This window comes from Tupaia chinensis, unplaced genomic scaffold, assembly GCF_000334495.1.
Source record: "Tupaia chinensis unplaced genomic scaffold, TupChi_1.0 Scaffold000361_2, whole genome shotgun sequence".
Lineage (NCBI taxonomy): Eukaryota > Metazoa > Chordata > Mammalia > Scandentia > Tupaiidae > Tupaia > Tupaia belangeri.
The window spans coordinates 1,019,215-1,033,408 of record NW_006159858.1 but is presented as its reverse complement, the minus strand read 5'-3'; the positions used below and the strand labels follow the sequence as shown (position 1 = coordinate 1,033,408).

General features: G+C 38.1%; 1 protein-coding gene across 1 annotated transcript in view; it reads left to right on the top strand.

Moving 5' to 3' along the window:
• Positions 1-14,194, top strand: part of SATB2 (SATB homeobox 2) — a gene marked incomplete in the record, with an annotated part of 229,944 nt that overhangs the window by 141,667 nt on the left and 74,083 nt on the right. Inside the window, 1 exon segment of the mRNA XM_027773618.1 lies at positions 10,976-11,188. Coding sequence (XP_027629419.1) covers positions 10,976-11,188 — 213 coding nt within the window.

Below are 14,194 nucleotides of genomic sequence, written 5' to 3'. Positions count from 1 at the left end.
GACAGTTACTTTCCTTAATTTAGTGCTATCTGGCATATTCATAGGGTCATTTCAGTTTATAAAATTTAACAGATTTCTTTTCTTTTTTCCTTTCTCTCTCTGTCTCTGTCTCTCTCTTTCTTTTTTATTTGCCAAAAGGCATCTGTACTCTCTAGAGAGAGACAGAGTGAGAGAAAGAGGGAAAAAACACACCCACAGTGGGGTATGGTCATACCATAATCCCTTTTCTCTCTGCCATCATGTCAGAATTTCTGGCATATACACACTGGTATCCAGTATATTTTTAAAGCCAGGGCCAAGATTTGAACTGTGGTTGGCCTTGTGTGATTTGTCTCCTTTAACCACTAGGCTATAGGGCTGGTCTCATTAGATTTCTTTTTATAGCTCTCTCCTATCCTAAATAATTTTAATAATCCTACTTCCTGAAGGTTATTCTTTATATTTTTTTCTTCCTATCTGTATGAGAAGACATTTGGCAAAATAAACTGCAGTACCTTGAAAATTTAAAATAAGAATTGTATTCCAATATGTGTTGTATATTTATTGATTTATTCATTTGACACTTATATGTTAAGTATTCAGAGCTGTGCCAAGCATCATAATGATGGTTAACGTTTATTGAACTATTAGTATGTATCACACATTACGTATAGGTCTCTCAGGAGCCCTGTGAAGGGGGTAATGTTAACTCAATTTTATAGGTGAAAAAACTGTACTGTAGGAAGATTAGTTGATCAGTGTCCAGTTAGAACCCAATTTTGGGACCAGCAGTTAGCATAATGGCTATGTTGCTGAACTCCCATGTAGTCGTCCATGGTTCAAGTCTCAGACCTGGTGGCTTAAACTCATGCCAGGCACGTGTGCGTGCGTGCCCGAGATCCCGAGAGGAGAATGGAGGAGAAGGGATTGCAACGTGGCCGTCCCCACTGGGGGGTGATTTCTCGCTTTCTGTCTCTCTGTCTCTTTCTGTCTTTCTGGCGAGTGCACACACCCTATAGCAAAAACCTCTAAAAAATAAAGAAAGAACCCAGTTTTGAACCCAGTGAGATTGACTTGAGAACTCGCTTCTTAACTACTTTATTCTCCATCGTTTCTGCTATGACAGAGTGGATTATGAAAGACACAATCCCTTCTTCAAGGAGGTATGTGGGCTAAACAGACTTTCATCCCAGCAATCCCACCGTGGTATAGTAAGTACTGTGGTGTGTCTTGTGTACTATGTGAGAACAGATGCCTTTGACTCTGGAGGTGATTGAGGTTAATGCACAAATATTTCAGCAGGAAAGAATAATGTTTTGTAACTACTTCAGGGTCAGGTCAACTTGTATGATAATAGACTAACATTACTTATATTTAAAAGCATCTGATACATTCAGGTTATAAATACTAAATAAATGCATTTGGGGGACTTGTGTTTTGTTTCAGAAAGTACTATTTTTGCCAATGTTTTGACAAAGTACCCAAAGCTAGTCAATTTTTTGGGCAGGTTGCCAACAGTTGTTTCACAGAACACTCATGGAAACCTGGAATAACCAGGGCCCAGAACTTTGTGAATGAAATAGTCATGGCGCCAGGTACTTGAGGTGTGAGTCAAAACCGTGTATGTGCCCTGAGCTGAGAACACCACTGGCAAAATGCTTCCAGAGGAAACCTGTTCAATTCTCTGCTTGCTTTTTTTGATGCTAAGATGTTTAGAAAATTTTGACTTAGATTGTGCAGAGTCCCTCATTCCAATACTTAAGACTTTCTTTTTTTTTTGGAGAGGTTTTCGCTATAGGGCACGTGCGCTCGCCAGACAGACAGAGACAAAGAGACAGAAAGCGAGAAATCACCCCCCAGGGGGGATGGTCACGCCACAATCCCTTCTCCTCCATTCTCCTCTCGGGATCTTGGGCACGCACGCACATGCGCCCGGCGTGAGATTTAAGCCACTGGGTCCGAGACGCGAACCGCGGTCGACTACGTGGGAGTCCAGCGACACAGCCATTACGCTAACTGCTGGTTCCTCCAATACTTAAGACTTTCTGAAGACAACAAAAAGGGGATGATAAAGAGGATCTAATTGTATCTATCCTTGTCTGGCTTGGATAGGTGAACGATGGTGAAGTTACTGGAAATCTGGTTTTGGCTACATTCCTCCATCGTATGTGCTCAATTGGACAGGGGTATTGCAGCTAATAGAGCACAGACTGTTTTGGCTTCAAGAAGGCTCTGTTGTACCCACTCACTCTGTGTTGCATGCTTACTGTATTCTGATGTGTCAGGTGGCACAAGTGAAGTTTATTGTGTGCACTAGAAAGAGCCGTCTGTGAGACAGTGTTTCACTTAATAAATTGCAGATTTGGGGTTCATGGAATATTTGTTTTAAAGCGGAGTTTACATGATCCAAAATTTCAGTTTCAATTATCTTGTTTCCAATAGGCTGAATGAAAAGATCTCGATATAATGGGAGTCAGGCTTTCAGTATGTAGCCTGCCAAGGCCTGCTGCTGGCTGTTCAGCAAAGATAGGACGCCCACTCCCGGAAACGTAAAAAATACGCATTTGGTGCCTTCTTAGAGTCCTGACTTCTTGTGTATCACTAACTAACCACTAAATGCAGAATGTGCAGGGTCTGCTCCCAGGACTTTACTCTATGATGGAGGGAAGACGAATAGCACACTGCGAAGGATGGTACATGTCATAAATGTGAGCTAGAAGTAGTGCCATCTCCGTTCAATTTATATACCCATTTATTTATATATCTAGTCTTTTAGTCCTTTTCAGAATGTATCTCTCCAGTAACAACATTTGTCTGCAAATAGTACTTGTGTATATGCATTTATATTTGCAGAGTACATTAATTCCCTTTAGATGCTCAATTCTGTCCGCCCCATTTTACAAAAATGCCATATGCATAGGCTGTCTCTCCCAATAAAGAAATATTGTAATAAAACAGAGATTTTATTAAACTAATGCAATAACGACAATAATTTTCTTTGAGGATTTAGCACATCATCTTTAATAATAAAAATCAAATTGTCATTGTTGTGCCCTATGTACCTTTTATTCAAATCAGACTAAATACTCTGGCTTCATGGCTAAGTAGTGCTCTGGGGGGTTGGGTTGGGGGTGTGAGTATTTTTAGCATTACACAAATGAGTTTCAGCAGTGCTTTTGGTAGTGGGATTGCAGATTATGCATATCTTCCTGAGCAGTGGGGGGAATGCCTCTCAGGAGCAGTTAGAAGGAAATGAGACTGGAGATTAGGAGAGAAACACTTCTGTTCTGTTAGCTTTGGGATAGTAGGATTCCAATACTTTGTATAGCCAGGCCAATGGTTTTACCGCTTCAACTGACTCTAAATTAAGCACTTAAATTTAAGAGTTCCTTTTGCATGATTGGCTAGAAGTTTGGTATGACCTGACTTAAGAGAATGCTAGTTTTTTGCTCTGATGTCATCTGTGCATGGACATTTCAGAATTGTGTGAAAACTAAGACTAACAAGCATGTAAAGTGTGTGGTGAGACATGAGGACTTTGCAGGACTATTTTTTTCATTTTAATGAAAGTATGTGATTGATCATACTTAGGCAGGATGAAGAGTTGGCTGATGTGAATGTCAAAGCCCCTTCCATAGCTCCTATTTTCTATAATTTTAGTCTGTAAAATAGGGTTAAAAAAAACTTTGCTGATTGGTAGTGACACCATTTGTTTAAGGCAATATATAATTATAAACTGAAATATATTTTAAGACTCAGTATATGTAATAAATGTTTTGAATGATTTATCTATGATGAAATGTAACTTGGTTTCTGAAGAGGATTGTCATTAAACATCTTATTGAAGCTATGCACACAGCCCAGCATTAATACTTAAAATGTATTATGAGGGGAGAGGGCTTATTTTCTTCAAAATATGTAGCTGAAATCCTTCTAGTGAAGTGCTAAGTGTCCAATTTTACTTTTAGCATAGCAGTCGACAGTACATAAAATGTCTCTTTGGGGTTTATATGACATTCTAATACCTACCTTTGTTCAGATTGAAAACCAACACTTTCACATTTCATGTTTTTTTTTTTTCTTTTTTTTTTTTTGGAGAGGTTTTCGCTATAGGGCGCATGCGCTCGCCAGACAGACAGAGAGAGACAGAGAGATAGAAAGCAGGAAATCACCCCCCAGGGGGGATGGCCATGCCGCAATCCCTTCTCCTCCATTCTCCTCTCGGGATCTTGGGCACGCACGCACACGCGCCCGGCGTGAGTTTAAGCCACCGGGTCCGGGACTCGAACCGCGGTCGACTACGTGGGAGTCCAGCGACATAGCCATTACGCTAACTGCTGGTCCCCACATTTCATGTTTTTATATGATAAGTGAGTATTTTTTGTTCTTAGTTACTTCAAAAGTAGGTAATAAATAGGAGAACATACAGACTGGCCTTTCTCTCTCCCACTTCAACTGCCACAAACAAACATAATGTACAGAAACACAAACTGTCTCCAGCTAGTTTGAGGCTTTTTTTCAAAGAGAAGCACTGGGGTTTGGCTGGACCAGTTTCTTCAGTGCACACCTGGTGTATATCACTTTAAAAAATAAATTATGCCTCATTAAATTACAATTAAATGGAATCATGATCATTTGTTTTTCTGGAAGGAAGATGTTTTGCATATTGAAAGCCTAATTTGTTGCAGGTGACAAAAAGGCTGAACAGATTATCTAATATCACTTCATTTTGGGGGGTAATGTTTACTGGTTAGCTTGTGTAATACTCCACTAGTTCAGAATTATATTAATGTGGGTTGTATTATTTTCACTTCAAAATATCTTCTACCACTTTATTAGTTTTTGTACTTTTTCCCCCCTCGTTAGCTTTTATGGAAACAGAAACTCACTTGGTGTTTTGCAGGAGGCATGCTCTTTATTTTTCTTCAATGTTTGAATATTGGCTCATCCCTCTTTCCCCCTGTGCCTGGTCTCGCCACTAACTCTCTACCCATTTATTTGCTATATTTATAGTCCCAGCTAAGCTAAGTGACACCTCTTCAAAAGTTTTCCCTGAGTCCTGCAGCTGGCAATGTTTTCTCGCTCCTTTGAACTGAGAGAGCATTAGTTCTATCACAAATTTATGACCCTTTGTTGTCTTTTACATTATGCAACCATGAAGCCTTATCCTCCAATCATAGAGTAACCTCATTGGGGGCAGAATCTGTCTCTTATCAATCTTTTCACTTCTCTCTGAGCTCTGTATCAGGTTGTAAATAAGAAATGAATTAATGGGCGGATCTATCATTCTTTGAGACTAGGTTTATTGAATTTGGGGATTCCCTAGATAATCAGTAAGAGATACCAGTTTAGGGGAGGGTCCCTAGATAATTCATGAGCTATATAGCCTAATCCTAGAGAGTTACCAAAGGTCTGAGAGCTGAAGAATGGAGATCTGTTAAGATTTGGTAAGTAATGACTCTTAACTATTGCTCTCAGCCCTGGAGTAGTCTAGAACTCTGATGTGCTCAGGCTCCACATTTCTAAAACTTGGCCCATGAATGAATGTATTTCCTTATTTTTCTCATACAGGGTTAAAGGCCCATCAAAAGTAGCTTCTACCCATCCCAGATAAGACATTAAGAACTAGTGCAGTAACTTAGAAGTATGTTTTATAGGGCCAGTCATGTTAATTTTTCCAATTTTTCTGAATATTGGCATGTATCATGCACCCTAACAATTTGGGATAAAGAATAAAATTATTGTACAGATTCAGGAACCATGAGGTTGTTTTCTTTGTTTCAAAGAAATATGATTTAAAAATACTTGAAAAAAATAAAGACATCAGGTTTCTTTTTCTTTTCTTTTCTTTTCTTTTTTTTTTAAGAAAAATGATCCCAAATTGTTTTCTGTGTGCTTGTGAGTGTGTGTGTGTGTGTGTGTGTGTGTGTGTGTGTGTATGCCTATATTAGCAAGCAATTAGATGCCATGAAATTCTTTCTTGTTTTTCACCTTGAATTATTTATCTTTGAATGAATTTTTCTGCCTATCTCATATATTCTTTGTTGGTGCTGGAAATTACACGAAGTTTAAAAATTTCTCCATTAATAGGCTAGGGAAAAGGCCAATTTTAAGATTTTTTTTTTTTACCTGACTCCTTTCTTTTTCCAGTGACTTGTCAAACCAAGAACTATTTTAGAGGGTATTCCTTTACCTGTACAGTTATCATTCTACTCCTTTTTGTCAACATATCTTTCCTGGTCTTACATAACGCTGTAGAGGAAATTGTTGTGTTATCTCCCTGGAGAAAGCTCTGTTGCCTAAGATGAGAAGATACTTAATGACCACTTTACTCAATACTTGCAATATGTTTTAATATGATTACCGATATGAAAGTTTAATAAGCAATATCCTTGTTAATTTATTAATCTCTCTCCATTTGCACATTCTCAATATTCATGACCTTTCTGTTCACAAAAGTACATCTATTCTTTGGTGCCCAGGTGCCATGGCACATTGTCTATATCCCAGGCTGCAAAATGGGGATATACAAGTGACAGCTCCTGCCTTGCTGGTTGATAATTAAAATGTCAGATGACATTGTGGCTAGGGCTTTAGAAATATTTATGTAAGATAAATTATTAATTTATGTTCTATTCAAAACAGTTTCAATATGATAAACATTTACACATCTTGACAATTAGATGGAGGGATCTATGGTGTGTATATAAGATATGATGAAGATTTTCTTGGTGATTTTTTTCCCCCCTCTGGTGATTTTCAACTAGCCGATTAAACTCACTTGACATATTTGAGCCTGTAGAATGAAGACTTTATTTTTTCAATCCCAGTTTAGATAGTTAAAAGTACACAAATAACCAAAATGAAACAAACTCAACAAAACAAAACTTTCTTGTGCCCACTGGTTAGCCACTTGTTATTGAAAATGTCTGAGGTTAAAAGAATCCGCTTTGGGACTACAGCCACACAGATGAGAGCTCAAGTAAATAATTTGGAGCAGTGTTTTAATACCCTGGGGGCAATATATGGAGGCGGTGCCAGTCACCTTGTTGGTTTGAGACTTTATCTTCAATTAGGCAAATAAAACAGAAGCCATCAGCCCCTTAAAATATAAATATTGTATCTCTTTCATTTCAGAAATGATGCGCATAAGCAGTCATTCTCAAGGTTGCTTTGTGTTCATTTATTTTCCTTAGCGATAGATTAATTTTCCTATAAGATTGTCTAATATGTAAAAAATGTAGGAGAGAGACCTGTGCAGGAAACCTACACAGTTTCAAAGTGAAAGAAAAAAAAAGACAAGACAAGAAAAACAACTAAACAAAAAACACTTTGTGTTTTTTTTTTTTTTTTTTTTTTTTCTTTTTTTTTTTTTAGGTTTTTGCTATTTCTTTTTTTTATTTTAGGTTTTTGCTATAGGACACATGTGTTTGCCAGAGAAAGTGAGAGGGAAAGTGAGAATGGCCGCACCCCAATCCCTTCTCCTCCATTCCCCTCCTGGAATGTTGGGCACACACAAACATATGCCTCATGTGATTTTCAAGTCACCAGGTCCAGGACTCAAACCATAGTTGGCCATGTGGGAGTCCAAAGCTTAACCACTATGTCACCTGTTGACCCAACACTTTTTGCTTTTAAATTTTTAAAATTATTATTATTCATTAGGAGGGAATAAACATAGAAATTTATAGCCATGGTCCATTAGGACAGTAGTTTTTGTTATATTACTATTTCATTTGCAAGATCTTTGTTGTAATGCACTCCATGACTTGTGAAAATAAAATCGTGGAAAAAGAATAAGTTTACAAACTTTTCCTTTAAGGTATCTTGAGTAAGATTATAAAACTAACATAAGAAATATATCTATGCTGACCCTGAAACTCCTTCATATTGCATTAATTTGAGATTTATTAAAATACTGAAGTTATTTATGGGGGCAGGAGGACAAATGAGGAAGTGTAGGACAAAGAGGAATACGAAGAAGAAAGATCTTTATATGCAGTGTTCATCATTAAAGTTCAGGAAACATCAATTTCAATGTCCTGCTAGTATTGGAAATTTGTAGTAATTTTACTTCTATTTTGCTTCTCTACATATTAATTTGGAGATTTCTATATTTGAAACAAATCCATTATAAATATTTCAAGTTACTCAGTGCAAGTTGAAAGTAGGATAACTTAAGGAAGAATTGACTTTTAATTTTTATTTTTTGGAGGAGTTTTTGCTATAGGGCATATGCGCTCGTCAGAAAGAGAGAGAGACAGAGAGACAGAAAGCGAGAAATCACCCCCCAGGGGTGATGGCCGCAGCATACCCTTCTCCTCCACTCTCCTCTCAGGATCTTGGGCACGTATGCACATGCGCCCAGTGTGAGTTTATGTCAGTGGGTCTGGGACTTGAACCGCGGTTGACTACATGATAGCCATTATGCCAACTACTGGTCCCGATGCTTAATTTAAAAAAGATAATCAATACCTAGATTGTTTAACATTTTCTGGAAGTCAGATATCTCCCTTGTTGCTTCTAAAAGTATGCCAAGAAATCTGGATTTCCTTAGAACCATTTTACTAGTTGAGTGTTTTTGCACACATATCCTATCTTGCCCTTTCCTTAGGTGTGTGTACACACCCATATGTGCACACAGGTGTACACTCCCTTTAGCTTCATTGTATGATATATTTTATTCTTTATTTTTTTGAGAGATTTTTGCCATAGGGCATGTACGCTCACTGGAGAGACAGAGACAGAAAGCGAGAAATCACCCCTGTGGGGGTGGGGATTGCCATGCCCCAATTCCTTCTCCATTCTCCTCTCAGGATTTTGGGCACGCATGCACATGTGCCCGGCCTGAGTTTCAAGCAACTGAGTCTTGGACCTGAACCACAGTTGGTCATGTGGAAATCCAACAACATAACTATTATGCCATCTGCTGGTTCAGGATATTTTATTCTTATTCACATTCTGTTGCTCCAGTATCACACACACATGTGTGTGCGTGTGCACGCATACACTGCTCTCTAGCATCCAGCAGTGTTTACATATTTCTACCAGTTATTAGTCTTTCTCCAAGAAACATGACACTATTGCAGAACTATCAGGTCGTGTGGTGCTTGCAGCCTCTTCACAGTAAAATTGTCTTACATAATGTTTTAAGTGGAGATTATTTCCTGAAAGTGCTGCTTTCTGTGCTGTGCATGCCTATAGGAGGTGTTTGCTCTTTTAGGTTATATTTATTTTATTTATTTACTTTTTGGAGAGGTTTTTTTTTTTGATTTTTTTGCTATAGGGCGTGTGCGCGCCCCAGAAAGACACAGAGAGAGAGAGAGACAGAGAGACAGAGAGATAGAAAGTGAGAAATCACCCCCTAGAGGGGATGGTCACACTGCAATCCCTTTTCCTCCATTCTCCTCTCGGGATCGTGGGCATGCACATACGCACACGTGCCCGGCGTGAGTTTAAACCTCCAGGTCCAGGATTCGAACTGCAGTTGGCTGTATGGGAGTTCAGCGACATTGCCATTACGCTAACTGCTTGTCCCCTCTTTTAGGTTATAGAACATAACTTTATTTTCAAACATTGCCTACCTCACCCTGCAGTCCTGGCCAACTAGAAATGGTCTATTCTTCTTGCATCCTATGTCTTTTCATGCTTAAGCCATAGATTAGAAATCTGATAGTGTTTACTTTGCATTAATTTTCACCTCACTGGAGACATTTTTGGCATCTGTGCCACTTTACTATAGTTCATAGTAGTGATTTTTTTGTGATTTGGGGTGTCCCCATCTGCTCTAAGGTACAGGATTAACGTCTCATCTCTTCCTGGGAGATAATTCTAAACCCTGATCTCTTACTGTCCTGAGAAGGAATATTAACTGGAACTGTTGTGATACCTCTGTGTTATAATCCAGCAAGTGTGCAGAATGGAAGTGGATGTGCTCTGCCCAAAGTATTGCAGTGTTCCAGTTTGGATCTCTATCCCTTGTTTTGAGTCCATAGGACTTTTCTCTAGACTTAGCAACACTTTCCTTTCCTTTGGGAATTCTGTCATTAGAATTCAGATACTAATTTCCTATTTAGAGTTTTCTATGAGGTCATCAAAGAAGTGTTGATGTATTTTTCTGTTTCCCAATGCAAAAATGCATCATGACTTTCCCAAGGACCTAATGTTTGAATGAGTCATACATTCAAAAAGTATCTGAGCCTTATTATGGCATTTCTTTATATACTATAGATACAGTGTGCTCTGTCCCCTCCCTCCATGTGACTACATTTATATTGCTTTATTAGTGGCTAGAACTTTCCCCAGGAGAGTATCTCATTATAGTATGAGTGCCCTTTGGTACTCATGCAAAGATACCTATTATTTATGTGAATTGGGATGTTATCAGAGGGTTAACAAGTTATAGCCATTTGTGTTCTCTCTGTCTCTGTTTCTCTCTCTCTCTCTCCCTAAGAAACATCTATATTGAAAACAGTGGCCGGTCACACAGAAATTCAGCCAATTTTTTTTTTTTTAAATTGATGTAAATCTCCCATGCTGTTTAAATGTCGGAACTAAATTTACCAAACTTGGCAGATTTGTAAAGCTGAGCAGGACTGCCAAGTGTTCCCAGTTTCAAGCAGAGAGAGTTCTAACAGTTCCTGAAATACTTGTAGGAGGCACCTGGTGGTAATTGCAGTTTCACAATTCTTCCCAAGCGCCTACCTTACTAGCTGGCATCTCTGTACACCGATGATTATTACAGCAATGATAAAGTGTCAGAATAGAACAGTCCTAAAATAAGGCACGGCCCCTGGAAGGCAAGCACATTCTCATAAAATCTCCTTACCGGAGAACCCTAAGAAATTAGCCTGAGGTTCTTGAAATCACAGCCAGCTGGTTACATCCAAAAAAAAATAAATAAATAAATAAATAAAAGGGGAGCGGGGCCGAAGATGGAAACCACACACGTGTACCTGCAGATATGACTTGGCCTATTTTTTCCCCATTTAATCAGGGATTGCTGTCTGAGATTCTGCGTAAGGAAGAAGACCCTCGCACTGCCTCTCAGTCTCTTTTAGTAAACCTGAGGGCCATGCAGAATTTCCTCAATCTGCCAGAAGTAGAGCGGGATCGGATCTACCAGGACGAGAGAGAGCGGAGCATGAATCCCAATGTGAGCATGGTCTCATCGGCCTCCAGCAGTCCCAGCTCCTCCCGAACCCCTCAGGTGAGACGTTTGCGCCATTCATTATTCCCTCTTTTGCTTTGGGAATATCTTGCCTTGACTGACAGTACATTTTCCTTCAAAAACTAGGAGACATAATGCAAGGATTTCTTAATCCACTGAACGTGTTGGTCAAAGGATATGCACCTCTGATCATAGAGCAGTGTACTCTAGTACTACATCTATCATATGCCATTTCTGTCCTTTTAGGAACTTGCATTCCAATATAAGTGGAGGGTGAGGGTGGGTAGGCAGGAGTGGGTGGAGGAGGAGGAGGTTCTAGAATGTCTAAGTAAGGGGTTGCTCAATTGTGGAACAAGGGGTGAGGGGACTTGTATTGAAGCTGAGTTTGCATAACAAGCACACAGCTTTTCTTTAAATCGTATGTTTATTTGGATGAGGTGGTTGGGGTCTGCTTTATGCAAGACAGAAAAGGGAAAATTGGGCAGAACCACTGGCAAAGCGAAGCGTGCATCTGCAGTGGCTAGATCTGAATGGTTGATCGCTCAATGATCCCTTAGAAAATGATGATAGAAAAGTAGGCCTTAATTATTTTCTTTCCTAGGATGATCTCCCCACGGGATTTCGTTGCTTCCATCCTTCTCTCTACACACTGTAAAATTATTCTGTTCTCAGATCCTCCTGCATGTACATCTAGAGATGCTGTATGCTTCCAAGCTCCTAACTGAATGGCCAAGGTCTCAAGGCAGACAGGGGTCATTTTTGATTCAGATCTGAGCCCACTCATTTCTAGCCTACTTCTTATCTTCCCTAAACTGTTACTACTAAATAAATTTATGATAAAATAATCCCATGCACTGTGGCTAGGAATGTAGATCATTGCATGGCAGTTCTCAAGACCAGTATTTTTAGCAGGTAAACATTTGTATAAAACTAAAAACTGGGTACCTCAAAACCGAAGATTGTTTTGCTTAGATTCTGTAGTTTTGGTTTTATGAATTTTGTTTTTGGTAAGTTCTAAGGAAAAGAATAATATTAAAATCGGATTTTTTTCTAATAGAAATATTTGAACTTTTTCAAGTAAAGGTTGAGCATCCCTAATCTAAAAACCTGAAATCTGGAGTGCTCCAAGGTCTGAAACTTTTTCAATACCAACATGATGCCGCACCTGGATTCATAGGTAGTGTCAAAACATTGTAATGCAAAAACATTGCATTCAGTTAACTTTAGGCTATGTGTGTATGAAAACATAAATGAATTTCATGTTTAGACTTAGGACTTATCTTCAAGGTATCTGATTATGTATATGGAAATATTCCAAAATCTGAGAAAATAAAAATCTGTAACACTTCAGGTCCCAGGCATTTTGGATAAGGTATACTCAACCTGTATATCCATTTTTCTTCACACATTTAACTGTTTTTATATTTTTTGCACTCAGCAATAGATTTTTAATTAAAGATAACTTTCTGCCATGCCCTGCCAAATTGTTACTTACATTTTAGTCTTTAGTAAATTACGAATTTTAGTTACTATTAAACCAAAAGTAAATCTCTTGACTGCTTACTTTGGATAACTAAAACCAAGCCTTTTTATTTATTAAATACATATTGAGCAATTAAATTGGAGGAGTTGTTAATTTGTGCTAATATTTACTTCTGTTAAATTCACCAGTATTTTTGCTACTTTTAAAGCCTGTTAAAATATTATAGGAGTGTCTAGCCATGCTACATGGCCAGGCAGCTCTTCTCAAAAAGTCATTTCTGTTTGTTAGACAATAACACAGGTCTATTTGGTTCTCAGTTCTTTTGTAATATTTTTCTAATATCTTAGGCACCTTTTCAAAGACCTAATAGCTTTCAGAGACAGATTAATTTATAAGGCTACACAGTTAGCTTACAGGATCATACATGGAAAATTTCTAGATAAAGGTTCTCTTTAGCAATAAATATAGCAGGACAATTGATCATTAAGTTTCATAGTTTTGAGATTTTTGAAAGTAAATGTAAAATATTTAAATATATTTGAGAATTACAGTTATGACATTGCATTTGTACATTCTCTAGAGTTTTTTTTTTTTTTCTATATTGGTCAAAGGCTGAGAAAGGGGAAGTTATTGAAGTCATTGAAAACATTTCATGATTACCTACTCAGAATTCTTTATAGACATCTCAAGGGTAAAGATCCATAGTACCACAAAGGTTTTATTGTGAGGACAAATATTAGGGGAGTGTTCACTGATAGCCTTTTAATTGGAGTTGGTAATTTAGGACACGTACCTAACCTTTCCAGATGCAGGCAAATTGTTTTCCAGAGCTCAGATTTACTTCATCAGCAGTTTAAAAACAAATCAAAGAAATTTCAAGTTTGAAATTAATCCTGCAGAGTTTTATTTTTCTCGTAATTCTTCAATTGACCAGCACTCATTGGTATACTTAATAACGATAACAAGAAAAAACATGATAATTTGTTAAGTACTTCCTATGTAGTGTGAACATTTTGCATGAAATCAAACCTCATCATTTTGTGATGGTATCTCCATTTTACAGATGAAGAAACTAAACTTCAGAGGAGCTAAATAACATGTTTAAAGTCACATGGTTGAGTGGAAGAGCTAGTATACGTATTCTAGTTATTCTGATTCCAAAACCTGACCCTCTTAACCATACAAAAAAATCTTTAAAAGCTTATGGAAAAAGGTGTATTATGAAAAAATTACGCATGAAATTCAGCCTTTGTTGGCCTCAAAAGAAACTCATTCTTCAATTTCATTCCCCTCACCCCCCGCTAGCTTTTGCCATTTCTTCATATATTGTAGTTTTCTTGAAGGGTTCATTTTAGCCCACAGGGCTCCAGAGAAGATTTGAACAGTCAGGTAAGAGAAAACAGTCTGTGAGGCTAATGAAGAAAACTGAGTTTATGAGAAAGGTAGAAGTGCTATGCTTAAAACACTGACTCCACAGGGAAACCTCAGTGAGTTAGCTAGACATGTTGAGAAAAAAAAGAGGGATTTCTTGAAAAAATTGCAGAAAATTGGATTGTTAGGGA